The sequence below is a fragment of the Natator depressus genome, chromosome 3 (assembly GCF_965152275.1).
Source record: "Natator depressus isolate rNatDep1 chromosome 3, rNatDep2.hap1, whole genome shotgun sequence".
NCBI classification, from domain to species: Eukaryota; Metazoa; Chordata; order Testudines; family Cheloniidae; genus Natator; species Natator depressus.
The window spans coordinates 104,449,807-104,477,104 of NC_134236.1; the positions used below are offsets into that span (position 1 = coordinate 104,449,807).

General features: G+C 38.5%; 1 protein-coding gene across 6 annotated transcripts; it reads right to left on the minus strand.

Annotated features, from left to right (window-relative positions):
* Positions 1 to 304: 304 nt before the first annotated feature.
* Positions 305 to 27,214, minus strand: BCLAF1 (BCL2 associated transcription factor 1). Of its 6 annotated transcripts, none has more exons than XM_074948486.1 (13): positions 26,683 to 26,829; positions 22,749 to 22,820; positions 18,678 to 18,800; positions 17,184 to 18,089; positions 13,609 to 13,755; positions 13,327 to 13,496; positions 10,401 to 10,506; positions 9,374 to 9,458; positions 8,571 to 8,746; positions 7,242 to 7,422; positions 3,856 to 4,002; positions 1,651 to 1,860; positions 305 to 1,486 (listed from the first exon to the last, which is right to left on the minus strand). In XM_074948486.1, the coding sequence occupies exons 3-13, from the start codon at positions 18,779 to 18,781 to the stop codon at positions 1,481 to 1,483; spliced, it is 2,238 nt and encodes a 745-aa protein (XP_074804587.1). In that variant the 5' UTR covers positions 18,782 to 18,800; positions 22,749 to 22,820; positions 26,683 to 26,829; the 3' UTR covers positions 305 to 1,480. The 6 variants fall into 6 exon arrangements, with proteins under 6 accessions (XP_074804587.1, XP_074804585.1, XP_074804583.1 ...); XM_074948484.1 differs by having other exon boundaries at positions 13,609 to 14,280; XM_074948482.1 differs by lacking the exons at positions 305 to 1,486; positions 26,683 to 26,829 and adding an exon at positions 27,195 to 27,214 and having other exon boundaries at positions 1,606 to 1,860; positions 13,609 to 14,280.
* Positions 27,215 to 27,298: the final 84 nt, after the last annotated feature.

A 27,298-nucleotide genomic window follows, 5' to 3' on the forward strand; every position in this document is an offset into this window, starting at 1 on the left:
TACATTAAAATGTTCAAGTTTCTGTAAGATGTTTAGAGCAGTAAGGCACAAATTCTAACATTTCATCCTTTTAAAAACTTTTAGATTTTTATTCCATATAAGACTGTAAACTTAATAGAGAATTCACACTTGTCAGAATATTTACCTGAAGAGGAAAGCCCATGTAAAGAAATTGAAAAGGCAGTTTTATGAACTGGAACAAAGACTGACACAAAGGGCAGCTGGATTAATAGTGCCACAAACTTTTTGACTAAAACTTTCTATTGGTAACCCACAAGTCACCAATTAAAACTCTTCAAAACGTAGTCTTGAGAGTGTCATTTTGTGTTATTCACTGTGCTTGAAAAATTTTAAGATAGCAACTAGTGCTCCATTCAGAAGACTTCATACATTATGCATGCAAAGTCTGAAATATACTAAACAGATTTTCTTAAAAGTAACTCTTTTCCCACTAGTGGTTTACCTTGTTCTGTCATATGCAAAAATGGAACATGCATTTGGAATGTAGGACAAATCTTCCGGTTACAGTGTATAGAAGTCAAGCTACTTTTTGGGCTGTTGCACAAACAGTTGAGGCATTTCCCCAGTAGCGGTATATGGACGGAGAAACGTAGCACCTGTTATGCTACAGCTATACTTGTCATATTTAGATCTGTTCAGAAGAGAGCTCCCATCGTGGGGGTGGTCTAGAAATGTGAATGTATGACAATGTTAATACAGGTTTGTATACATCTCCATCCACATTCATTTTAAGGGATATTGAAATACTTTAGCTCTCAAATATGATCCACAGCAAGTTTTCTGCAGTTATTAAAACAGAAAGTCATCTGCATTAGTCTTGTAGTACAGTTCCCATCAAGCTATGGTTAGGACTGCTGTAGCAAGCTAGAAGACTATTTTCAAATACATTTCATTTCAGTCTGTTCACTGTGAAAAGTGCTTTTATAAAAAAGACTGGCTTAAGGCAGCAATCTTTTAACACTACTTTTGGATGGGTGGCAAAACACAACAGACTTTGCTCTGGTTCATTCCATCTAAGAAAAACCACTAACTCCATTGTGATTGAGACTGAGTAGTACTAATTTTTTTTTAAAAAAATGCTCTTCCAAGATTTCAGGTATGCAGAGCTATAAGTTTACTTCAGAATAAAACACAGCGTCAGGGGAGAATCAAAACTTTTGAGTTGCACTTGACCGTATCTTTTGGACAGAGCAGAATTACACTGTATATAACAGACAGTAAAAGTTCTTAAAAGTTGATAATTACAAATATCATTTTACTTTCTACCTGTACGATCGTCAACATACAGTTTACTATATCAAGATCTCTAAAGGCTTAAAACAAAAAACAATCCCTCTAAACTACTTTTAAACAGTAAAATTTAAGTAAAATGCTTACATTCATTTGACGACAAAAAAATATTAAAAATGCTGTGTGGGTGGTGCAAGGGCTGCTTTTTCAGCTGGAATTTTTCTTCACATTACTCCTGTAGAAATAAAGAAAATAAGGATGAGTTGCCTCCATTTGTCCATTACCGCAGATGCATGAAAAAAATTTTTAAATGAAAACTATTTTGTCAATTTTATCACTTAGGGTATGGTGAGGAAGGAAATCTGTTCTTCAATTCACCGACAAGCCAGAGTTTTCTACCTTTTCTTCTTTGCGTCTGTCCTTTTCTTCATTATTTTCCATTGTTTCTTCTTCATCTTCCACAAGCCCATCCCCTTGGTATTTGTCATGTGTCCACTTTGGACTGCTACCTGATTTTTTGAAGTTAAACCGCCCTCTGCCACGCTGGAAAGTGCCACGGCCTCTTCCTCTTTTGGCCCAATAATCCACACCATCATCTCTGTCATCATGCTATGGTAACATAGGTCAAACAGAACAAGGATGAGTTAAATGAACAACGTTCTTAGACATTTGTAATGCACCTATCACCATAACATGTAGACACCTTAAATTCAATGCACTATCAAGTGTGTTTTATATATAATCTGTACAAGAGGTTTTCCAGGGAATACTCTAGTAGTTTACACCCACAGTTTAACCTATATTTTATAATTGATAAGGTTTGTCCTCATACTGTAAACAAACATTTGAAATACAGTTTTAGAAATGACAAAGTCTTCATTTATTTGTGAAGAATCATATCTAAGAGGTCTTGTCCTATGTGGGACTACTCAAAACCTCCACTTAAAAGATGGGCAATAAACCAGTTATTTAATGAAATTTACCAGCTTTAACCATTCCACTCTATTTTCACAATCTTCTGCGACGGTTGGAAGTACTGTCTTTCACATGCTACCTGATAGATCCTGCTGCCGGTGGCAGTATGCAAAAGAGAGAGGGGCGGCTCAATAGCTTCCACACAAATGAAAAGCAGAAGCTGACTACTAATTATAGGCAAATTCCTCTAGCCTCTCTCTTACTACAAACTTTTAGTTTTACTAATTTTATTTTAATATCACAAAAATTGTATTTCATATTCTAGAAAGGCCGAAGTGGTTTCTTTTAAGCAAAAGTGATAACATATGTAGCACTCTGAGAACCTACCTCATTGTATAGTAATATCACATTGTGATGTGATTTTAATAATGCAGTTTTCCCCCATTCAGTATTTGTAACATTATTTGAAAAAGTGCTTAATCCTCGGAATTTAGTGCTACTACTGAGGATGACAAAACATCTTCCATTAGTGCTTGACTAGAAAATAAGGCTTACAGGTAAATCCAAATTTTATAAGTCTTCTGAACCTTAATAAAAAATTAATGTTTTGTAAACAAGTTTTGGATAGGAGACCACGTTCAAATTTCAAAAACACATTTGGATTTTTTTGGGGGGGTGGGGAAATTCAGGTTTACTTGTATGAGATAAGAGCAGAGGCCCTAGGTTTCATATATAAAAACTGTTAATCCCTTTCTATGAGGAAGAAACGAAGCTAAAGTATTCTAAGGGACCCCAAAAGAGTGCAGTGAAGAAACACCACCAAAGTTCCTCTTGCCTAAGTCCATTAAAATTCCTTCCAGAATTATTCGTGGAGATATTCCCGTATAAAACTTATTACTCTATAGTAATTTACTGACTAAAGTTCAGATATCACTATACAAATGTAGAAAGTTTATCAGAAATGGACTTGTAATTTTTACCATTTAATATTATAGTATTAGTATATTATCATTTGAAAATCCACTTAATAAAGAGAGATTAAGCAGCACAAGCAGAAGAGAGGCTGCATATTCAACAAGTTAAGTAAGAAATATCTTGGTCAATGATCTTAACTACCCTTCTTTTGATACCAGTATGGGAAAGTAATATTTAACAGATGTCAGAGTATTTTAATGCATCTCACTACAATCCATGTGTGCCGCGCCGCCTCCCTCCCCCCCGCCATATTGTATGCTGCCATCTACTCATGCCACACCACTTTTGCAGGACTCTCAGGCACAGCTGAGGCACCAAGCATCAGTGTCTGCTTTAAATCCCCTGGGGGGAAAACACTCAAGTTGGTTTGGGAGGTCTGTGTGTGTTTGTTTTAACATTTTAGGCTGTTCGTGGTAGGTTGTCACTCTTCCTCATTCGCCACCCCAAATATGGGAAAAAAGCAGGCATGGTGGGGGATGTCCTCTCTGAAGTGACCTGCTACTGTTGCCCACCACTCTGCTGCAGAGGGATAGAAGGGAAGCAGGTACTGGGCCAACTAGGACCCTGATGCTCTCACAGTAATAATATGCTAAAGTCATTGACAGCTACCAGCACAGAAGCAGCATGCACATAGACACCGCCTCTTTAACATCAGTTATAAAATATGCTTTGATAAAAGATGCATGCATTATATATAAGTTTTCCATCACCCACCAAGAAGTATTTCTTGCTTTTTGGGGTATATTCAGGATCCCACTCCTCTTCCTTCGGTCTCTTTTGAAAAGTAGCATTTGAGTTGCTGGGACCAGTATTTGTTCCAGCAAAAACTCCTCTGGCTCTTCCTCTGCCCCTAATTCGAAACTGATTAACCAAAATGTTTATGTATTTAATCAATACGCATATAGTCACAAAGCAAATATTCAAGTTCAACTGTGTTAACCAAAACGTTATTTCTGTATTCTTTCCTTAATACATAAACATAAAACAGCAGTTTAAGAATTCACATGTAAATACTTTAAGTCTAATGTACTAAGTGTTCACTTTGAGCTAACAATCCTCTCTATTCAGCTGAAGTGCATTCAAATATGTTTAGGGGATTTTTAGTATGTTTACCCATAATGTGAAATTGAGGGAACTGATTGACCAAAAAGAGGGGAGGAGTGCAGAAAAGAACATGAGACATGGACAATTTAATACTAATTATCTCTGAATAGAATTAGACTAAACAGACCAGGTGAGGATTCACAAGACTTATCAAGATGCTGAAAGCAACAAACTAAAAAGGAGACTTTTGAAAATGATAATTTGGAAAGTGTTGAATATATAATATTAAAGATGACTGTACAGGAACAGAAGTGGGGGTTTTTAGAAAGGTAATCTGGAATATATATTTTAGAGTAAATGCATAAATTTAGGAAATACTTTGGCCTCTGATATCCTCTGAATCCTCTTCATTGCAAAATTAAGAGTATGACAGGGGACACTGTCACTGTGGAGGAGAAAACAGCATTTGGGAAACAGAATGTTGCTAAGATCAAAGCCCAAGTCAGCTAATTCCAGAGGCTGATATTCCATCAATCATATGAGTTGGGCTATGGTGGCTATTTTAGTAATCCTACATTACAAGGCAGTCTAGGTAATATAGCCCAAAATCATGCTACTGTTGTGGGCCTACCTGTTTCAGGGCATGACAGAAAAAGAGGGGGAGACTTTTAGCATAAAGACAGCTCCCTTTTTAGTCTGGGAAGAGCTCACATGAAGAACCTTTAAGGGACTGTAAAAGTAAGATCAGAAAATGTGGCTGCAGGCTATTCACTCTGATAGAAGAGCAGATATGAATGCTTTCATTATGTTTATGGGTTTACGTTATATAAAATGTGTGTCTCTCTCTCATTTTGTAAATATATACTGCAACCTGCTGGTGGAAATCTCAGTCATGGTTTTTGGTGAATAGGCATCTTTGAGTTTGCACCTAAGCAAATCTACTCCTTTTTGGCGAGCCAGCCAGGCTATATCATAATAGCCCTGAACACAAAAGGGAAGATTTTGTTGCAAATTAAAAAATTTTTTTTATCCAAAATAAAAACCATGAACTGGAATAGCCTACTAAACTAGAGGACAAAGACATTTCACTTTACCTGTACTGGTAAAAAACTATACGATCTAGTTTATGATTGTAGACAGAAGGTGCAAGCTAATCTGTCAGGCCTGTCTAGATATCTCTTGTCACAATAGTCTTGGGTTGGTCAATAAGCCTATATATAAATACCACTGTCTAAAAGGGTAAATCAGTAAGGAGTGCCATTATTTCTCATTTAAAGCATCCTGCAAGTTGTTACTATACAATCATCAGAAATCAGGCATGTCAGAGACCCATTCAATTACCAGCACATCTCCCTACCTAAATTACATATGCTGCAATGTTTCTTCCAGTACATTTGTCCAATTTAGTTTTAAGATTAGCAAGCCCTGAAGCATCTACAAGTTTTATTAAGAAACTCTTCCTGTTAGTAAGATATTAAACTGTGGAAGAGTTTACTGATTTTCAGCCCTAATTTTCCCTTTCAATTTTATCCCATTATTCCTAGCTATATACCTGTGTATCATGCTAAACTCCTCTTCACCCTTGGAGATTACACCATCCACGTACTTGTTGACTTATGTCCCTTTTAGTCATTTTGTAGCAGAACTATACATATTTAATTTTTTTTAATCTTTCCTTATAAAATCAACCCTGTGAATATTTTTGTTGTTCTCTTTTGAATCAGGAGGTGCCTAGAACTGAATAGTGTTGCATGTGCAGCACACCACAGTTGTATAGAGAAGGCATATTAGCAACCCACTTTGATGCCATTTTATATGCAGCTGAAAGTTGCACTGGCCATTTTTGTGGTCATATAACATTGCTTGTTTATGTCTAATCTATTGTCTCTTTCAGCATAACTGATTCAGTCTCACAGGTTACATGAAGGAGTCATCAGGATAGTTTAGTTACTCCCTCCCAAAGAATCTGTATGTTTGGAATTTTTCAAGACGTAGCTTACAATGTTCAAAGCTATAGCTCCTAATGTTTACTTCCTGCCTATGTTCCTAATCTCTAGAGGTCTCTTTTACTGTTTCTTGGTCCTCACTGGTGTTTGCACATTTTCCAGTTTAGGATCAGTGAACTACATTAACAGGCTGTTTACATCATTTTATTGAGTAGTGAATTTTAAAACCACTGTCTGTGGACTTTGGTCAACACACTTCCAAATCACAATGCTAACCACCTTCCAGCCTTCAACCAGTTAGCTTTGCTGCTGCCTGTAGTCCAGTCCAGGACATTCAGAGAAACACTAACAAACAAAAACAAGCAGCCCTGCTTTCCCCAGCACAGCTGCTTCAAGGCTCTGTCAGGGGTATAAATTCAGCCATGCATGAGTTTGTGAACAACAACAAAATGGAAGGGGTAGCAAACACAGATGGGCAGAACCAAACTGCAAAGTGACCTGGAAAAACTGGAAGCACTGGGGATTACAGGCAACAAATAGCAAAATGTAGTCTTAATAAATTGATATTAGTACATTTAAAATCCTGCCCCAAGTAAAAGAAACCAACTGCACAGATACAAAGTAGCAAGAAATAACTAAGCAGCCACACCCCTAGCATTAACAAGGATTTGGGGTTTTTTCTTGTCTCTGCTACTGTCCTGATAAGACTCTTCTCTGTAATCCATTGCTATTGTTGCTGTGAGGGAAGTCTTGGAAGGAGAGTTGTCTAGAAAAAAGGTTTCTCACTTCTGCTGTGGTCCATAATATGAAAGTGTTTGAAACTTGTTATTCTGAATAATTAACCAAAAGAAGTACTACCCTATTAGACACGTCAGCTTGTTAAACTATTGCTAGTTACCTTTTGTTTTTCATTTTTAGCTGGTTTGAGTAAACACATTTAGATCCAAGCAATTCTGAACAGCACACAATAGTTTGCATGCTTCAACATGATACTTCTGAAATAAAACACTGCACATCTTAATATTTTGAAAATGGATCCTAGAGTCATGCAAATTACCTAACACTGCTTTAAGGTAACAATAGTTTTGGAGGGAGCAGAGAAAGACTTACAAAGGTGCCTCTCGGCCTGCTGACTCCTGTAAAACCTGAATATTCTTTCTGCTCATGGTGGGTTTTGAACTCTTCATCTCTTTCTTTCTTGCCATCTTTTTCTTCTCGTGAACTGGATGAGGCGGAAGACGGGGATGAAGATGAGGAAGATCGAGAACGGTCTTGCTCTCTTTTTTGTTTACTGAAAAATAAAAAACATACTTTGTGCTGTTTTAAAAATAGATACCCTGTAGCATGCTACACTAAAGGAGGTCTCTGTTTATGTAAAAGCTACTTCCCCCTCAGGTTATAAATCATCCATAAAATATGTATTTCAGATTTTAAGGTGGAGTATCATTTCACTTTTCATCCTCCTTCCATATCTTTAAAATATATTGTGCAAATACTATTGCTAATTAGTTGGAAACCAGCAGACTGCAAAATTACTTCTCTGGTTTTTGATTCAACGAAGAGTGGCCTATTTAACTGCCATTTTGGGGGTAGCAAAAGTGAAAGAAGAAGGGAGGAAAACCCTTAGAGCAAAAGTTATAGATTTTAAGTAAATTGAGTTTCCACATATTGTTGAAAATAGCAGATATATTTTGGGCATCCCTATGTGGATACCAGTATAAAACTAGCCAGTGGATGACAGTGTGGATACCAGAGGCAGAAAGTAAATGGGAAAAATGAAGCACAAGTAAAATCCATCGTATACCCAGTGTAAAGCAAGAGAGAAAAAAAAAAAACCTAATGCAAGACTCTGTATTCAGTAACCCCATATTGGCAGTGTTTTGACACAATTTACAAGATTTTAATACAACACCCAATAGGTCATACCTGAAATATCTCTTACCACAGCTATAAAGTATCCACTGAAACATAACTATTAAAAACTAACATTGTTCCTTAAAAACAGCCCACTGGCTTTAGAAAAATAAATACGTCTCCCTTCTCGCCCATGTTAAACCTAGATATCAGTAATTCTCCTCATACTCTGGGTGTTATGAGTTGAAAAAGTGCGGAATCAAGCATAACGAACCAAAGTTCTTACACAAACTGTTTACAGAAATGTACTGCATTGAAGTCCAACCTCCTGATGTAGCCTGGATAATAGGACAGATTAATTTGTCATTTTTTTTTCAGTGTTAGCTTGCTATTCCAAAGTTTTTGTCCTCATCCACCATAAGCCGTGTAAAAGACAGATAATACATTTTTGCTGTAAAACAAATAATTTTAATTGTTTAAATTTAAATGTTCCATTACACAGTGAAAATTGAAAGCAATTAAGCTTACAATTACAAAAGGCTAATTAGAAACTAAAAAACCTACTTAGAAAGTTCAAGTATTTACCTGTCATCTTTGTAAGGTTTGTAATCCTTGTAATCTTTTGGAGTTTTCTCCTGCTTTCTTGATCCACTGCTTTCCCTGGAACCTTTAGAGTCCCCTCGTTCTTTACTTCGCTCTTTTCTACGACGGTCAATGTCGTGCCGAAGATCAGCAGAATCGCATCTTAATTTTTTATCTCCCTGTGAAAGGAACAGATTTCAGGAACAGCATTTTAAAATGGAAAAATCCAGAAGAGATAGAAGTTGGCCTCCCATTTGCACTATCTCCAAATTTCTAAAGAAATAATAGTTTGCCTAGTTTCAACATTCTTCAGAACATTTAGTTGATTTTTAATGACAGAAAGTTGTTTGACTTTTATGTCTATGCCTGATGATTTTTTAAAACTATCTAGGAATTTAGCTTCTGAGAAGATGTTCCACCAAATCACCAGGGAGATCTATTTTTACAAGCGAACTGTCAGGTTTGTGTGGGTAGATTAATATTTAGTACAACTTATTCTGAAGAACTGTGTTATTAGGACAGCATAAACTGCATCTGATTAATTCAGCTACAACATCTGCAAATGAGCTGTTTTCTTGATTTCTAGTCCTTGGGTCGGCTAAGTGCTGCAAAATCAGGAAAACTGGAAGGAATCTAACATATTTTGTCCAAGGCCAGAGATGAGAAATAGTCTAGTTCCAAGTACTCTTTGGGCTATAAATACAAATCAAAAGAAAAATACTCCACCTTGAAGTTTAGACTCAAAAGGAAATACACATTATTTTACTAAATCTAGAATATCAATTTAATATTAACTCAGAACCTACTTTTTGACTTTCTTCTTTAAAGACTCTCTCTTCACCTGCTAAACGGGTATGCTTCCTCAGGGCAGTTGGAGAGATGTCAATCCTCCTAAATGTAAAATAAAAAAAGTGTCTAGCCATAGATTCAGGGGATCATTTATGGCTTCCTGTGTTTCTTTTGGACGTTTGGGAAAACGAAGAAATCAAGAACTACTCTATTTTTCAGCAGCATGATATTTTTATTTACAGTATTAGGTCCCTATAATCCCTTTAAATCTATTCAGATAATTAAAAATCTGGTTTTGCCCAATAACATATGCAATTATGACATTTTGCTTTTCCCTTATTTTTAAAGATGTAAAAGCCTTAATGGGTTATGTATTTCAAGAGCTCTATAAAAGTGATCAACTCGTTAAAACTACCTCACGCTAAACAGCAGTTAATAACATCCTTTTAAAAGTAGAAAATAAAAAAATAGTTCAAAAGTATTTCTTTGATGCAGAATACTGACAGTATATTTAACCTCAGACATGTAACATATACTCAAAATAAGGCATGCAGCCTTTTATAACTAATTCCAATGGTTAACAATCATATACATATGCCCTACCTTTTCTTACCTTTCAAGCACTAACGCAGCTCAGGTTTTTATTTTCAAACTGCTGTAAATTATTAATGCAGTTCAAATGTTAATGATGAAGTCATAATATGAACTAGCTCACATATGAGAATAATAAGCACTCAAGTGGTGTTTTTCCATCTTCAACATACTTAAGCCTCAATGCTCAATACTGCATGGGAGGCAGATAAGTATAGCCCAAAAGAGATACTGAGGCAGACAAAAAGACTTGCCACAAAGTCACATATACAGCTGGAGTTGGGATTAGAATCCAGGAGTTCCAGGCTCCTAGTCCTGTGCTCAGACCAGTTCATGCCTCTCTCAGGTGAAGAATTCAGAGGTAATTAGAAAAGCATGTAGGGGTTCTTATAAGAAATATAATTTGTTACTTCACTGACATAAGCAGCATCTAGTAATGCAACTGGCATATACCTGTGTATTTCTGGGCTCTTTTGCCGGGTGCAATGTTCTTCAGTAGCTTTTTGATATGCAGTGAACCTCTCATTTAGGGTCATTCCAGCTGACTTGAAGTATTGTTCTGTTGGTTACAGAGGAAAAATTCTCTCTAGTTAGTTAAATTCCACCTACATAAGTATTTCCATTCGTGACAGAAAGGTACATAGCAGGCAAAAAAAAAAATTTATCAGAAGAGGCAAATCCGTTAGAGGATTTTTCCCACTCTTACCCTTCTTGTAGCCTCAACGAGCAGATAATAGCAGCGCACAACACCACTGCAAGCTTCCTCACAGGTATGCCCTGCTAGTACTAGAACTAATTCAAGTACCACAAACTCATTAGAGTCAGACTCTTCCCTTTTCACTGACACATTTTCCTCTGACGGAGGAAAAGGAGCAGCTTTTAGGTTTCCTTCTTTACACTTTGCCCAGAGGAGCAGATGAAGTTATTTTGAGTCAGTATTTGCAGGGAACAAAGAATTTCCAAATAAATTTAAATTTTTAACTGAAGACAATTAGTTTTGACAGAACATTTAAACAATTTATGCATCAAGAATTACATGTAGACTTATTAAACGTAAGTTATTTCTTAAAAGAATGCAACTTTTCCTTTAGAAACAGAGATGATAAAATTATCAAAGTCAATTAACAGCCCTACAGCTGAATATATTCATTTAAGCATCTGGCATCTTGGCAAACCTGACAACTTCTCTAACAAACAAATTTTCTTTTGGCTTTTGAGACAGTTAAAATTCGTAATAGCAACACTGAATTTTTAAAGACCAGCTCAACAAATATGTTTAAATGTAAAATAGAAAGACGTATAAAGTCATCAACTATGAAATGTTATATATGAAGCAAGCTATCTGCTTAACAGGTCAACATACATCTGTATCAACTTACCGCCCAACATCCAGCACATGTCTCATAACCAATCATTAAAACTTGAAACGGCCACTACAAGGGTAGTGCCTCAATCATAATTCCATCAAACCCAGGAATTTGAGCTAGCAACTCAGTTTTTATGCCATTTTTGCCAGGAAGACAGAAGGTTCAACTTTGCCTGTTTTTGCATCTGTATCTTTCAACAGCTATTTTACTTTTGTAACATGGATTTTGCCATTTCAAAACACATTCCAGGACCTAGTTACAATGAAAAAGAAAACATCACTGGGCATTTTCAGCTCTATATTAATAAAGAGCTGTTCAGACCAGTTGCATCACACCAATAATGAATCAAAACTTCAGTTCTTTAAAAAAAGAAAAGTTACTAAAATCTGATCACAAAAAAGTAATTTTGAAGTGTTCAGAAAGGCTACAAGTTTTAGAAACAAAATATGGTATACACACATCAAATAACTTGGCCACAGACTGGTTGATAAACAGTTACATTTCCCAGCCAGATGTTAAACTCCACCTATCACATTTACAGAGACAGTTTCAGTCATCTATTCATTCATCAACATGCAAGAGATTTAGAAACAATGCCCCCTTCAGGCCCCAGTCCTGCACCACGTAAGTCAATGGGAGCTTTGCCACTGACTTCAATGTAGGATCAAGCTCTAAATCCCTGACATATCAAAAAGAAAACAGATACTTTGGTTTCAAATGTCAATATGTAGTCAGCTAGTAATTAGCAAAGGATTATTTTATTAAACAACCTTTATAACTGCTCTACAAATCCTCTTTGCAAAAATACTTAGTTTGCAACCAACTCAAATTTCAGAAAAGTACTAAGCCTTGGTCCCTCTAGCTATTTATTATGTAGCAGTTTTTTGGATGTTCAGCACACCAATTTAGCACATCTAGAGTATCTTAATAATGAATGCATAACTACAGTTAAATTAAAATTGGTCATCTGATCAGGTGGCTCTTAGTCTAGGAAATTTAAGAAACTCACTTCCCTCTTCTGTTGTGAAACACCAACAATTTTCATCATCAAGGTCTTTTGTTTTTATTAGTTCATTAAGCAAGATGACAAAGAAGGCATATGTTTGGCAACAAATAAGAAGTGCTTTGCTAACAAAGAAAGTTGGTGCTCATTTCAGAAACTCTGTAAATGTCCTCACACGTCAGACAAAAGGACTGTACTCAGTCAGACAATACTAAGTCTCTGACTAATAAGCCTGCAGAGTATTTTATACTTAATCGTGACATAGGAAATCATCCCTCTTTACTGGGATGCTTCCCAATGAACTGATTTAGCCTAATGATAATGAATGGTAATAACTGTTGCTCAATCAGAAAAGAATTAGTAAATAATTCATTTAAGAGGGATGAATTTGGACAGTGCCAAGTGGCCAAGTATGAAATTCTACGCTCCGGTGTCACATAAACTGCCAAATAAAGAATGAAAACAAGATGAAATTTCATTACTTTTATTTTTGTATATTTATTGCATATAGTTTTTATTCTTTTCATTCTTTAAAAAAATATTTTCTGAAGAGTGATACTGGGACGTCCCAGTCAAAGGATTCTACGGAATTTTCACATTATATAGAGTAATTTGCCAACAGAAATCACAATCACTGAACATGAGAATTAGCAACCTCAAAGCAATCTAAACATTGGCCAATATACAGTTTATTAAATACAGAACATTTAAACTTGAGTGCAAAAATTCACAAATTGTCCACAGCTTATTTCACTGTATAATACAGTTTATCAAAATATACAAAATTGGTATTACTGCTATAGTTTTCTGGGACTAGCTGTGCAGTCTTTTTGGGGGTTATTTTAAGATGAGCTCTTCTCAAAAGGCAAAAAAAAATGTGAATAAATCAGTATGAAGAAACGGAGAATTGAGTTGTCTCTTTACTAGTGACATTAAGCAGGTTTATCTGTAATTGACCATTTTTCTAAATGCTGACACTGGTATTTGCTGTGGTAAACTGAGTACATACCTTTGACATGATGAACCAAAGACACAATGTGCTGAATAAATGACTCTGACGTGCTTTTGCTGGCCTGTGGCAACTTAATGTGGTCAAAGATGGATCGGAACTCTTGCTCCTTCTTGACAGAATGGACAAGCGTACTAGCAAGCAGCCTGTCTTTAGTCAAGGAAGCAGGTCTAAAATGCATCAACAAGAAAAAGAGAGACAAAAGAAACCAGTGGTTTAAATAATGTCTTGGTAAACTCTGTACGTGGGTGAGGAAGTGTACTGTGAATTGGGATAATTTACCTATTGGAATCATCAAGAGGTACCGGTGCCATTTTGAGCTTAACTTCAGGACGATGGGAGTCACTGGCTATCATTTTGATCCTAAGTGGGCTCTCCTCTCGGAAGGTGGATTTTTCTCTCGCATCCAGATTCTTGTGTAGAGGGGGACTGTAATCAAAGAGTTCTTTGAGCTTTTCAGACTTTACCTGCTCAGGTGACTGAGTTTCTTTCTTCACCATTATTCTCTCAGAACTTTTGTCGTCTTCCTTGTGCTTATCTTTTGTTGCACTAGGCCTTTCCACTACATAGCCAGTCTCTTTAAGTTTATAACTCTTGTCTTCTCTAAATCCATCACTCTCTCTATTGCCCTTCATTGAAATTTTAGATTTGTATTTGGTTCCTTCCTCCTCAGCATTCCGGTGAGATGCAGTAGCAAAATTTTTACCCTGATCTGCGAGGACAGATTTTCTGAACTGTCCATAATCCTCTGTCTCCTCTGTCTCCTCCCCTTCAGAGTCACTAAACTTTTGCTTCCCAGCATCCTTACCAAGGAAATAATCTAAAGCTTCCTGATCCTCCCATTCCCTTTCTCCCTCTGTCCTCCCTTTTTCTGATCCTCTCTCCTTCTGGGCCTCTTTCTCCCTGGTATTACCCCTATCAAGCAGGTATACTCTAGACTCTTCATCTGTGTACCTGTGGATAGCAAAGAAGAGGATGGTAACTCTGGATTGCATTCATTCCAGTTCATTTGCATTTCACTTCTGAGTCACCTCAGTATCACAAAATCACCAACACAAAAACAAATTCCACTGAGTAGTTCAACTGTTCAGCATATACTTTTTTGCACAGCATTATTATTACATCCACAGCCACTTATGTGCTATCCTTTGAAAAAAAATATACATGAAAATCCATTTCTATATAAATTCCTAGAAATTGACAACTGGAATTTTTAAAACTAGTGGTTTGGGGCATTTTAATTTGGTGCCCAGCTTCGAACACTTTTATGCCTGTCATTTTGTCTGTAGGAGAATCACAGAAAGTTTAGTATTTCAGTTTGCATTTTACTCTTGAATCCTGACATTTCAGGGACAATTCTTTCAACAAAAGTAAAAGGGTACCATTAAAAAAAACAAAAATGAAAAACCATTTTCAAAATCTTGCTGTGCTTGTAACAGAAATCCACAATTCTATATTGGCATAAGTCATTAGTCACGGTAAGGCCTTGTCTACGGTACAAAGTTTTGTTGGCAAAAGCTGTCTTTTGCCAACAAAACAGGGGAGGCGTACACACTACAAAGCTACTTTTGGCGGCAAAATAAAACCATCTCAACAAGAGGCATAAAACTTTTTGTAGCAAAGTTAAAGCAACAAAGGGACAGTGTAGACACTGCAGTTTGTTTTGTCGACATAACTAGCTTCCACCAGTATCCCACAAAGCCTGTCATGAGCACTCTGCTCACTGTTTTGATCTCTGCTGTTCTGCAGGCATGCGCCCCTCCCCTTTCAAAGCTCCAGGAAGTATCTGACACCTGGGTGTACTGCTCTATTTGGGGAACAATGAGCAAATCATTAACATGGAATGCTCCTGTTTTGCCCTGCACTAGGAACACAGGGGCAGGCAGACTGCTGCTGCAGGAGGGGTGGGGGAGAAGAATTGCTGTGCTGCTTTGACATTCCTCAGAGAGCTGCTCAGGATGCTGTAGAACTCTTAGAAGGAATCACAGAACCGTAAGAAGGCAGAGCGGGCTGCTTCAGGAGAGACTGCTTTGCCAAGCAGAGATGGGGGGCTGTTCCCCTCCCCCTGCCTCAGGATAGGCCGTCAGCCTGCTGTCTCCCCAGCCCCAGACACACCACTCTCCTCTCCCTCCCTTCCCACCCACCCCCACTCTTCAGTTGAAAAAGCGGTGGACAATCTATTAGGATGCCCCTGGAATGATGGGATTTAGAAACCTGCATCATGTGATACTGTACCTGCCCCATGAGGAATTGAAAACCCTTCCCAAAGCACCCTGCAGCCAGTTGCACAGTGGGATAGCGACCACAGTGCACTGCTCTCTGTGTCGATGCAAGAGTTGTTAGTGTGGATGCACTCTGCCGACACAAGGAGCTAGTGTGGACATGCAACAGTGGTTTAATTAAAGCGGCATAACTTTTGCCAACAAAACTTTGTAGTGCAGAGAAGGCTTAAGACTTCAGGAATACTGTGAACAACTATGTAAACTGGCTTTTCAATCCTCGGTCTACGCTGGGAATTTACACTACCATAGCTACATCTCTCAGGGGTGTGAAAAATCCACGACCCAAGAGACGTAGCTAGGCTGACCTAACCCCTGATGTTGACAGTGCAAGGTCAACAAAATAATTCTTCCATCCACCTACCTACTACCTCTCGGGGAGATGGATTACCTACACTGAGAGGAGAACCTTTCCTGGCAGCATAAGTAGTGACCATACTGAAAATGCGACAATGGTACAACTGCAGTGCTGCTGTTGTAGCATCTTCAGTGTAGATATAGCCTCAGGGAGGTGGATTATCTTTGCTAATGGGAGAACCCCTCCCTTTGGCATAAGTAGTGTCTACAGTGCAGCACTGCAGCTGTGCCACTGTAGCAGTTTAAGTGTAGACCTAGCCTAACTCCTTTAACATTGCTGAATGCATTTAAAAATTAATGCTTATTTCATTCAGCTCGCACTATCTCAGTACAGTATTTTCATGCTAGTAGTTTCCAATATACTCACTGGCAGCAATGTATTTGCTTAGGGGAAAATCTGAATCCTGGTGCCTCTATAAGTACATTTATTAATAGCAATTCAGTGATGGAACAATTTAATTTCAGTTCCATAAACAGCATGGACAGAAGCCAGATTGCTTCATTTTTCAATCCATTTTTATAAGAAATCAGACAAAAAGTTAACAGTCCATTTTCAGTAAGATTTGTACAGCTTTATTTTTATTCAGAGTTCTAACTCTGAAATTGAACATTTGATAATCAAAAAAACTCAAGTGTCAACTTTATAAATAGATGCCTAAACATCTGATGTCAGCTGGAAAATATGTAAATACATTCTGTTTTAATGTAGTCCTTCCTCCATGTAGACATAGTTAAGTTCAAATCTTGGACTGGTTGGCTGGACACCTCATAACTCATACACAGACTTAAAACCATTTTCTGGGAGGGGGCGGAGTGGACAGTTTCATTCTATGAGATATGAAAGGTCAGTCTGAACAGAATTTTCTTTTTAGCAAATAAAAATCAGAAGACACCTGGTATATACTACACCCTTCCCATTTAATGTTTTCTTATGAAGCCATTATAGATACTACTAGTGAACAGAACATATAAAAATACACTGTAAAGGAAAGGGACAACCAACTGTTCCACAAGGATACAGCTAAACCAAGAATTTAAAGTATAATAAAAAGGAAAGCTCTTCATGTGTTAAGCTTAAGCATAACTACACTGAAATTCGTAAGCAGTCAAGACTCTTTCATGCGGCAGTTCAGGAGGCTTATAGGTTCAATAAATGAAGTTCAACAGAATAAATAGGGACATTTTAAGATTCAACAAAACTTTTACAGGTATAGTTCTTACCTTTTTAGAAACTTTCCACCCTTTGCAGTTTCCTGTTCCCCAACTTCGGGATAAAATGAGCGCATTCGAGCCTCCTCACGTGGAGCACTCTGTGAAGGGATTGTCTTTCCAGGGCTTCTCCTTGAAGGGATGTGATGCAATGGGCTGTTCTGAGAAGGACTGTAGCGACTGGAACCATTTCCAAGGGAACCAGAGCCAGACCTCTCAGGGCTATGTTGAATGGAATGTGAATGTTGAGGTGTGTTTTTAGCTGAGTGAACTGTGCTGAGCAAGGGGGCATCAGAGCAAGATGAACTCTGACTGGGTGGGGAGGCAATAGAAGGACTATGGGGTGACCTTGGACTGTTATCATATGCTGAAAGGCCAGGCCAAATGTCACCAGAAGCTGCTGATGATTTGTTAAAGTCGTCAAGGGACTCAGATGGGTCATGTTCAAATGTATCTTTCTGTTCATCCTGTGATTTACTTTTTAAAGGGCTATCTTGCAAAGGAGCTCCCTCAGTTTTCTTAGCCTGCTTTTCCAGAGACCCACGTCTTTTGGAAGAGACAGGAGATTTGCTGTATGGGGATGAAGAACGAGATGAAGAGGACCTTGGAGACCTGGAAGATCTGTAAGATCGACGAGATCTGCTCCTGGACCTCTGGGAAGACACAGACCTTCGCTTTGGACTTCTGGAACGTGAACGACCGCGCCTAGGGCTTCGGGAGTGTCTTCGATTCCAGACAGGTCTGTAACCTCCACGATGATATCTACCACCTCCTCCTTGATAATACCCTCTACCTCTTCCTCTGTAACCATAGGGGCGTCTCATTCCTCTATTATTTCTGTAATCTCTGCGATAATCTCTAGAATAAACACGATCCCTACTGCGAGATCGTGAATAGGTCCTAGACCGAGACCTAGAACTAAAATTAAAAAAAAAAGTTAGTACATGACAATTCAAAAATCCTTTAAAATAAATAAATATACTAAAACCCTGATGTCAAATGCAATTTGTTGGTAATACACTAAAAGTACATGAGAAATTAACTCTATAATTCATCTTTATTGACTATGTTATGAATAAACTATCAAATAAAAAGGCCAGCAGTTTGATGCTGCAAATTAAGTCAGTACTACAAGTTACTTGTGATTTGAAAAGCTATATGTAAGAGTGACAAGCCATCAGGAACGGGACCACACAAATGAAATACCATGTAAAGAAAAAAAAAGTCGGGAAGCATAATTACATTCTTGTTCTACACCTTGAAGAAGTTCAAGGGTAAACTAAGTCAGGCACTAAATGATTAAAGCAACAATACTAACATCTAGTTGTTCATCTAAAATGAATTAAAACTAAGCTGAACTCAAATAAGATGAACTAAGGTCCCAAATTCACTTTTGTTGAAGACCACATGTAAGTGGAGGAGATATTAAAGAAAAGAGCAACTAAACACCACAATATTAAATCAAATTAGCCCAAAGAACTGTAAATTAAAGTACCATCAATTTACCTGTATCTCTTTTTTCTAGAATGTGATCTGGACCTTGACCTAGAAGTGGACTGAGATCTGGACTTTGATCTTGAAGAATGAGATCTAGAATTAGATCGACCCATTTTCTTCAGTGGATTGCTTCTAATCAAAAGGAAGAACAGTGAAAAAAAGTGAAAGGGAAAACATTTAGATTTCATGTAGCCCAGATTAGTGAATCTTACTGTTATATCGTGAATCAGGCTCTTAATAGAAAGAGAATAAAATATTTTTGACTAGAAAAAAAATCTAACTACATAAAAGTAAATACCACTTTAGCACTTTGGGGAAGAAAAAGATTACATCGAAGACTGACTGGACCATCCGGATTCTTTAAATTACCAATGCTGTCAAGCCACTACCCCAGATCTCGTGTGTCCTAACTATTTGGATAGAAGAGCTTTTGGCGGGAGGAGAAAGAGACCAGGGTGACAAAGAATTCTCCCCTCAGCAAGCACTCAATGATTTGATAGGGAAGGGGAGGTTTTCTGGTCAACATGTTTTTCCAGCTTTGGACAAGTGAGATGTAGTAGCAGCTTGGAAGGTGTTTTGCACCTGCAATCAAGCACTAAATGTAAACCGTAGGCCAATTTAATGCAATTTTGACAATTTCCCTTTCATCTCACTTTTAAACAAGTTGTCTTCATCCTGAGCAATTCAAAATTCTCCATGTGAAAACTTTAAAATAATTCAGAAGTGTGAAATCAGATTAAAGATTTTTTTTTAAATCTATTCACCACTGAATGGAAACCATAATTTATATGGGAGAAGTAGCATTAAAGAAAAACTACCTTCTTTCTTCAGTTCACAGTATGAGTCTGAGCTACTTCTAAGGCTTCAAACACAGATGAGAATTTGCACCAAAGCTGCCAATTTAAGTAAAATATCTTTTTTTTTAATCTATACAATATGTGCCTTTAAAAAATATTACTGACTGCTGGAAGCACAAAAGCAAGCTATGCACCCAAAACTTACAGCTCTCTCCAGAGCTGCACAACCTGATATGTGCTGACCCTTAAAAAAAAGACATGAAGAAACACCCAGCATTCTGTTTAAGAGAAAGAATAATTTTGAGCTGTGTGTATTACCCTTCATTCATGTGGACTAAAGCTACATATAGCCTCAATCACATTTCCTCCAATCAAGAATATTTTTTAAGATTCATTTTTTAAAATTTTCTTACAAATTAATATGAAAATTGTTATGGGCTTTAACTTTCTTAAGACTACAGCAACTAACTGAATAAAGATACCTGGGGTATAACTAAACAATTTGCAACTGATTATTAGCTGTGTAAACTAACGATCCTGGCTAGATATAATCTTAAAAAACATCAGCCATAGGGGGAAAAAGCTCACACACAACTTAGTTCTTTCTGGTTTAGCATTTCAAACTTCCTTATGTTCTGTTAAAAACAGAATAACTTTGTTTCAATATCATTTTCCTTTGAACATAACTCAACTTGAACTGTATTCATTTGAGAGAAAGTGTCAGCTGAGTGCTGACTTGAATTGAAACTTCTGGCAAGTAGTTTGGAGCTTCTGGTTTTCAGTGCCTCAGAGTCCAAAATCAGCAGTGCTAACAATGATTTAAAATAAGTTAAAGCAAAGAGATAAAATGTATCGATACTGACACTTTATATAACCCTTTTGTAAAAGCCTAAAGCTAACCTTTATCTATTATTGGCAATACAAGTGCAATAAAACAAGGATATTCTGTCATGCACCTATGTATATTTTTCAGATGTTGGAGTCAGTCACACACCCATTTTTATATATATATATATATAAAAATAAAAGACAAAAACTTTGTTAACTTTAACAAAGTTGCTACTGTGCATATACACCCTGCTTGCTCTCCACAAGGATCTTTACCAATTAAAGAAACCTAAGCACATAACAGTATAAAAGTGAACTGTTATAAGTGTGTGTGTGTGTGTGTGTGTGTGTGCGCGTGTATATATAAAATATATATATATATATATATATATATATATATATATTTTATATATATATATATATATATTTTATATATATATATATATATATTTTATATATATATATATATATATATTTTATATATATATATATATATATATATAAAAACACTCAGTTTATGACAGGTTTCAGAGTAGCAGCCATGTTAATCTGTATCCGCAAAAAGAAAAGGAGTACTTGTGGCACCTTAGAGACTAACAAATTTATTTAAGCATAAGCTAAAAGTACTTGTGCTCAAATAAATTTGTTAGTCTCTAAGGTGCCACAAGTACTCCTTTTCTTTTTACTCAGTTTATGCAATCTCTTACATTTCACTGAGACATTTTACACATGTATATTTAAAAGATTATGAACTATAAGTATATTTAAATGTATACGTACCTTCCCTTAATATTTAATTTTCTACTCTAATGCTGTGTGTGAGAGTAGATATATATAAAAAACAGCAACTTTAAAGTTCACAGCTTCTTGTTAGTTAATAGAAAAACCAAAAACATGGTCAGTGTAGAGTTTAGCAGCTCCACAGGGGTTCTGATTTCCATTTCCTTACACTGCTCTACAGAGCTCTGGAGTTTCTTAGGTTTGTTCAAGTCTGCAGCTCCCCCTGCCTTGAACTGCTCTAAAGAGATTAGGCATAATCCACAGGGTATTCCATTTCTATTCTATTTCTCCTAGCCTAGTATACACTTTATGCAATGCAGGCTCTTAACATTTTTTTAAAAATTGGCATGTAACACTATGTAAGTTTGAAGTTTTCCAATCAAGTGTTTTTTAAGCTAAGTGGACTCAAACATATTGCATGCTTTCAGAAGCATCCATAACAAAACTTTCATGCCACATTAGAATTTTTTTCAAGTTTTAAGGCGAGTGAACATAAGGCTATCACGGTTCCATTATAAATAAAGAACTGCTATTAAGTGGCTCTACATTCAGGATAACTTTGTGATTTAAACACAGGTTGATGAGTTTTCTTTGTAATTTGCAGAAAAACACCCAATTACCATTCTGAAATAAATCCAAGGCTACAAAACAATTGTGTATAGAACTAGATAAAACACAAACTTGCAAAAGCCAGAACGTTAGTCTTTTAACTCCAAAAAGGCAGTCCTCTATTACTTGAGCTTCGGGAAAATGTGTTTACCCAGATGAAATGTAGGTCCCATATGTTCTCTCTAAGCTACTGCCAGCCATCTATGATTAAACTTCTCATACATAGGCCTGGTCTACACTTAAAAATTACATCAACCTAGCTTCATCACTCAAGGCTGTGAAAAATTTCGCACTCTGTGCAATGTAGTTAGGACAACCTATCATCCACTGTAGATGCAGCTAGATCAACTCAATACTTCCTTTGACTTAGCTACTACCTCTTGGAGAGGTGGTTTCACTACATCGATTAAAAAAAAACATTTTGTCAATGTAGGAAGTGTCTACACTGCAGCAGCATAGCCACAGTATGGCAGCTATGCCACTGTAGCACTTATAGCCATACTCTAACGCTGTTAATTTTTTTTTAATCAAACTGCTTAATTGCAACCAATTTTCTTCAATACTATAGTTAAATCTCACTGAAAATTCTTTCACAGGCTACGCGGAAAATTACATAGTAGTACATTTTATGACCAGATTTACTAATTTTCTTCAAAGTTTACAGAAAAATTCTCCTTAGTTTTCTGGTAAGCCTGGCAATTTTCAAGTCAAATCAATTTTTCCAGCCCTACTAATAATTCATAATAGAATGTGATTGCATCCTTAAAATGGAAATAATCTGTTCATAAATTTTCACTGTGACTATTTAGCATCATTGATTATACATTTACAAACTACATTCTAGGACTAGGCATATTCTCAACTGGACATCACATACACAGAACATTTTACTAGATGCAAAATATATTGAATACTGAAATTTTAGAAGTAAACATTTTAGCCATACATTCACAAATATTGTAGTCTCTGGAGGATGAAGCCATTCAATTTACATGTTTTAAATAGCCAGGTTCAGATCAGACTAGAAATACAAAAGTGACAGAAATAAACCAAATGTTAATCTTACCTTAGACCTCTAGATGTTAATCAATGAAGTGATTTTAAAATTCTGAAAATGTGCTCTCAGAAATATTAATTCCTGTAAAACAAAAATGATTCTGAATGATATGCTTATTCAGTTTCCTAAAAAGTTTTATGTGGATGAGGCACAATTTTGTTCAGAAAGGTTTGTTTAACATAATATGTGTTCAAAAATATCTCTGAGGAAAATGCTATGTATACAGGGTCTAACTGGAATCCTCTTTTAAATGACATCAATGAAAACTTTATAAGGAGGTCTCTATGCAACACCTAATAAGGCTATTAGACATATATATGGATATATTAGATATGTATGGATGCAGAAATGTCCAAAAACATGTACAGGCATTTAAATCCCTAATATTTTCTCATAAAGTTTTCTTTTATAGTCTTATGGGAGCATAAAAAGATATGGACAGTAATTAATCTGCTACCCACCATGTTTCATTGTCTAAAGAATTTTGTTTTTACACAGACGGAATCAGAATGTCAAAGAGCATATTAGGAAAACACTGCACCAGAATTCAGCATTCCATGATCTGTACAAAGCGTCCAGCACAGAAAAATTCTACACAAAGATTTGGGTTTGTAGAAACAGAATCACGTTTTAGTCAGTATCTGGCATGTCAGAGTAAATGAACTTGGTCTCAATTTAGGTATTTTTACAACCCACAGCACCAAGGTATCTGAGTACCTCACAGCCATACATAAATTAAGGGCTCACTCCTACTCCCACTCAACTAAATAGGAATTTTTCCACAGGACTTCAATGTTAAGTAGGATTGATGCATAAATGCTTCTGCATCCCAACATTATTTAATAATTTGGAAAAAAGGCACTCAAATAAGTGTCTACACATGGACCTATTCAGATACAGCTGTTTTCCAAAAGTAGTTAGACACTTCTTGCAAAAGTCAGATTCTGACTAACTCCATGTGCAGGCAAGCCTGTAGAAGAGTTACACGTTCTGTTTTCACTATGATATATGAAATTAGACACACCCATTTGTTGCTTTTGGACACAATAAAGTGAAAAGATTTGGGGATGATGCATTTGCTACTTTCTCAATGGACAGAGATTATACCTCAGGGATTCTAAAACTGGGGGTCACAACCCCTCAGGGGGTCGTAAGATTATTACATGTGGGTCACGAGCTGTCAGCCTCCACCCCCAAACTCTGCTTTGCCTCCAGCATTTATAATAGTGTTAAATATTTTAAAATGTGTTTTTAATTTATAAAGGGGGTTGCAAAAGGGGTCACCAATACAAAAGTTTGAGAACCACTGTACCTCAATTTGCAACTGTGTGAATATTTTCAGATTTTTCAACATTGTGAGATTACTCTTGCATACACACGTTTTCAGAGCTATCTAACGGTTAATACTTATGGAGGATGCTGTGCCACTGCATACATACAGAATTCATGTCCCCGCAGATTTTTTTTCTCCACAGAAAATACATTGTCAGATAGGAACTGCAATTATGCCTTTTGCCACCAGGGGCTGCTGTGGCACCAGAACAGAGGGCAGCTGGCTCACCATAGCAGCCAAAGAGTCAAGTGGCACCTTAAAGACTAACCGATCTGTTAGTCTTTAAGGTGCCACCGGACTCCTTGTTGTTTTTGTGGAAACAGACTAACACAGCTACCCCCGATACATAGCAGTCAGCAGCTGATAGGGAGAGAGCAGAGGCTGCTTTTTTCACAGCAACATGTCTGCAGGGCCAGGTGATGGGGGGGATGGACAGAGCAGGGGGGGTCACAAAGACTGGGATTCAGAAGGGCTGGGGGGGAACAGACTGGAGCAGGGGCTGAAAGGAGTGGGGGTGCATGGCCACATGAGAATGGGGGGACGGTGGGAGAGCTTAGTGGGGATGCGTGGACACATGGGGACAGGAGGAGGCAGTGCATGGGGACAGGGGTGCAGGGACCCATGGGGATGGGGGGGGGAGGAGGGATGCAGGGACACATGGGGACAGGGGCAGATGTGCCTGACTGAATGGGAGAGGCTAGGGGTCAGCCAGGGTCTGCATGGGGAAGGCTCCCCAACAATCCTCTCCTTCCCCCCGCCAAATCTGTTCCATACTTCTCCCATCCACACCCAACAACACTCCAGGCTCACACCCAGGCTCCTTCCCAGCAATTACTTCCCTCTCCCTCGGCTCCTCCGTTACCAGACTCCAACCAAGCTTTTGCACTGCTTTTGAGGAGTATGCGAAATATGTTTCTGTATTCTAGTGTTAATATGCCTAGTAAGGAATCTTTTAGTCAAAAACATTTCCTAAATCTTTTTTGTTAATTGTATTGTTTCACATGTACTTGTTGACAGGTATTCTGAAATAAATTACCAAAATAATTGAAACTGGAGTATTTATAGTGTCATTTTGACAAATAAAATATGTAGAATTTTTAAATATTGTATGCAGAATTCCCCCAGGAGTAAAATGAAAATGATTGTCTCTATGCTGTACAGACAAAACATGTCCATCTAAGAAATACTGAGATATGGAAATTAAAGTGAGACAGTGAAGTAATAAAATTGATTTTCTCCAGAACTATTTGATTTGAATCATCATTTCCTTAGAGAGAAATGAGAGGATATTTCAAAAATATTTGTACATTTAAGTTAATAGATGTCATGTTGGTAGTAACAAGATTTCTTTATTCTGCCAATCAATACACTACAGACATTATTACACACAAATAGAAATATAAAGAGAAGCCTATGTTTATTTAACATGCAATTAGGAGTCATCACCATAACGTTTCGAGGAATCCTGCCAGCACATAAATTAGATCCAATGGTAATGTAGGTATTTTAAGCAGCAAATCTCACACAATAATTTTGAGCTGGTGGTGGTCTGAACTGTGTGTTTATTTTTCAGAGCAATCACTACCATCCTCTTAGAACAGTGATTTTCAACCTTTCTTCATGTGCAGACCCCTAAAAAATTTCAAATGGAGCTGCAGATCCTTTGGAAATCTCAGGCCATCTGTGTAGACCCCAAGTTGAAAACTACTGCCTTAGAACATAAAAACAGCCACTTTATGCAATGCCAAGGAAGGTTCTGTTTCATGCTCCCCCTGCTCTTTCTATAGTAGAAAGTAACTACTCCTTTAAAGAAGGAAGAGTTGGGCTAAAAGTTTTGCTTCTAAATCTCCAATCGGCTATCAGAGTTGTACTGACTTCACAAATGCTGCTGGTGTATTAAGTAAACACAAACCTAATTGCTGCTCCATTAGAAGGAAGGCGAGTGTTTACCGAGTGAACAAAGACTAAGGACATGACTGAAGCCTCCCTTTTCAGCTTGGGCGCTCCCTGCATTTGTGGCACCCGCGCCTAAGAGCGCAGGTCCCCCTGGCTCGGGTCGCTCTTTCACAAAGCGGAGGAAACAGAAAAATGCAAGTTTTAAAAAGGAAAAGGCGACTCTAAAGGCGCCGAGCGCGGAGCAGCCTCTCCCCGCGGCAGTGCCCGCCTGGCAGGGCTGAACGGCTTCCCCGCCCGCTCACAGCGCTGCTCCCGCTGAACTGGGCACGGCTCCCGGCAGGCGCCGGCGAAGAGCACGGGGCCTGCCAGGCGATAACGCCCCCGCCGCCCGCTCCCCGGGCTGCCCGCCGGGCCTGGCGCAGGCCACCGGCCCACTGCTGAAGATGGGGCGGCCCCTCGCCAAAGGCACCGCAGCTCGAGGAGCCCGCGGCAGCCCCAGGCCTCACGCGCGCGCGCGCGCTCCCCGCGGGGGGAGGGTCTGGCGCCCCCGTAGTTTCTCCCCGCCGCTCCCCGCGGCCTGGCCGCGCGGAGCGGAAACACAAACCCGCCAGACACTGCGCGAGGCCGTCAGCGCGCTGGCGGGTCCTCGCGGCTCCCAGTTCCCTCCGTTCCCTCCCTGCCGCCTGCGTAGCCGAGCCCGCCCTCTGCCCTCACCTGGCGGGCGGCGCTCCCAGCTGCCCCGCTCCCTTATCGCAGCTCGGCAGCCATTTCCCGTCGCCGTGAGGAAGAGACTGGGAGGGGAAACCATAGAGAAAAGAGAGAGGAGGACTACGGCAGCACGAGACTAGAGTACGTCACTTCCGCTCTGAGCTCGGTAAAGTCGCGCACTCATAACCACCGCTCTGTTGGCGTCGGGTCTCTGCCCACAGCAAAGATGGTGGCCACTGCTTCCGGATTAATCAGGTGACGGTAAACTCAGTCACATGACACCCGGGAGCCTGCGTTGGTATCCTAAGAAAGCGAGCGAGCAGAAAGGGGTGGGCCCGGGTCCCGCGCCACACGGAGCGACCTGCATCGAGGCCCCCAGAACGGGCCGCGCTCCCTCCATGGCACCTCCTAGCTGAGCGTAACCGTGGGGGAAGGACTCCTCCTGCAGCATCCTGCCTCCCTCCCGCGTAGGGTGACCTGCAGGGGGAAGGGCCCCCACCCCTAGGAGAGTTAGTTACCTGTAGGGGAAAGGTTGCGCCCATCCACAGGAAGCTGTGCAAAGGGGCGCTCTCCCGCTCTGTGTAAAGCTGAGCAGAGCCAGATAGGAGCACTCTCTGATCCG

Coding starts and splice junctions, on each gene's coding strand:
- BCLAF1 (XM_074948482.1), bottom strand. CDS start 18,781: ATGGGTCGATCTAATTCTAGATCTCATTCTTCAAGATCAAAGTCCAGA. Junction 7,423..8,570: donor AAACCTTACAAAGATGACAG/GTAAATACTTGA, acceptor TTTATTTTTCAG/TAAACAAAAAAGAGAGCAAG. Junction 4,003..7,241: donor GCAGGCCGAGAGGCACCTTT/GTAAGTCTTTCT, acceptor TTGGTTAATCAG/TTTCGAATTAGGGGCAGAGG.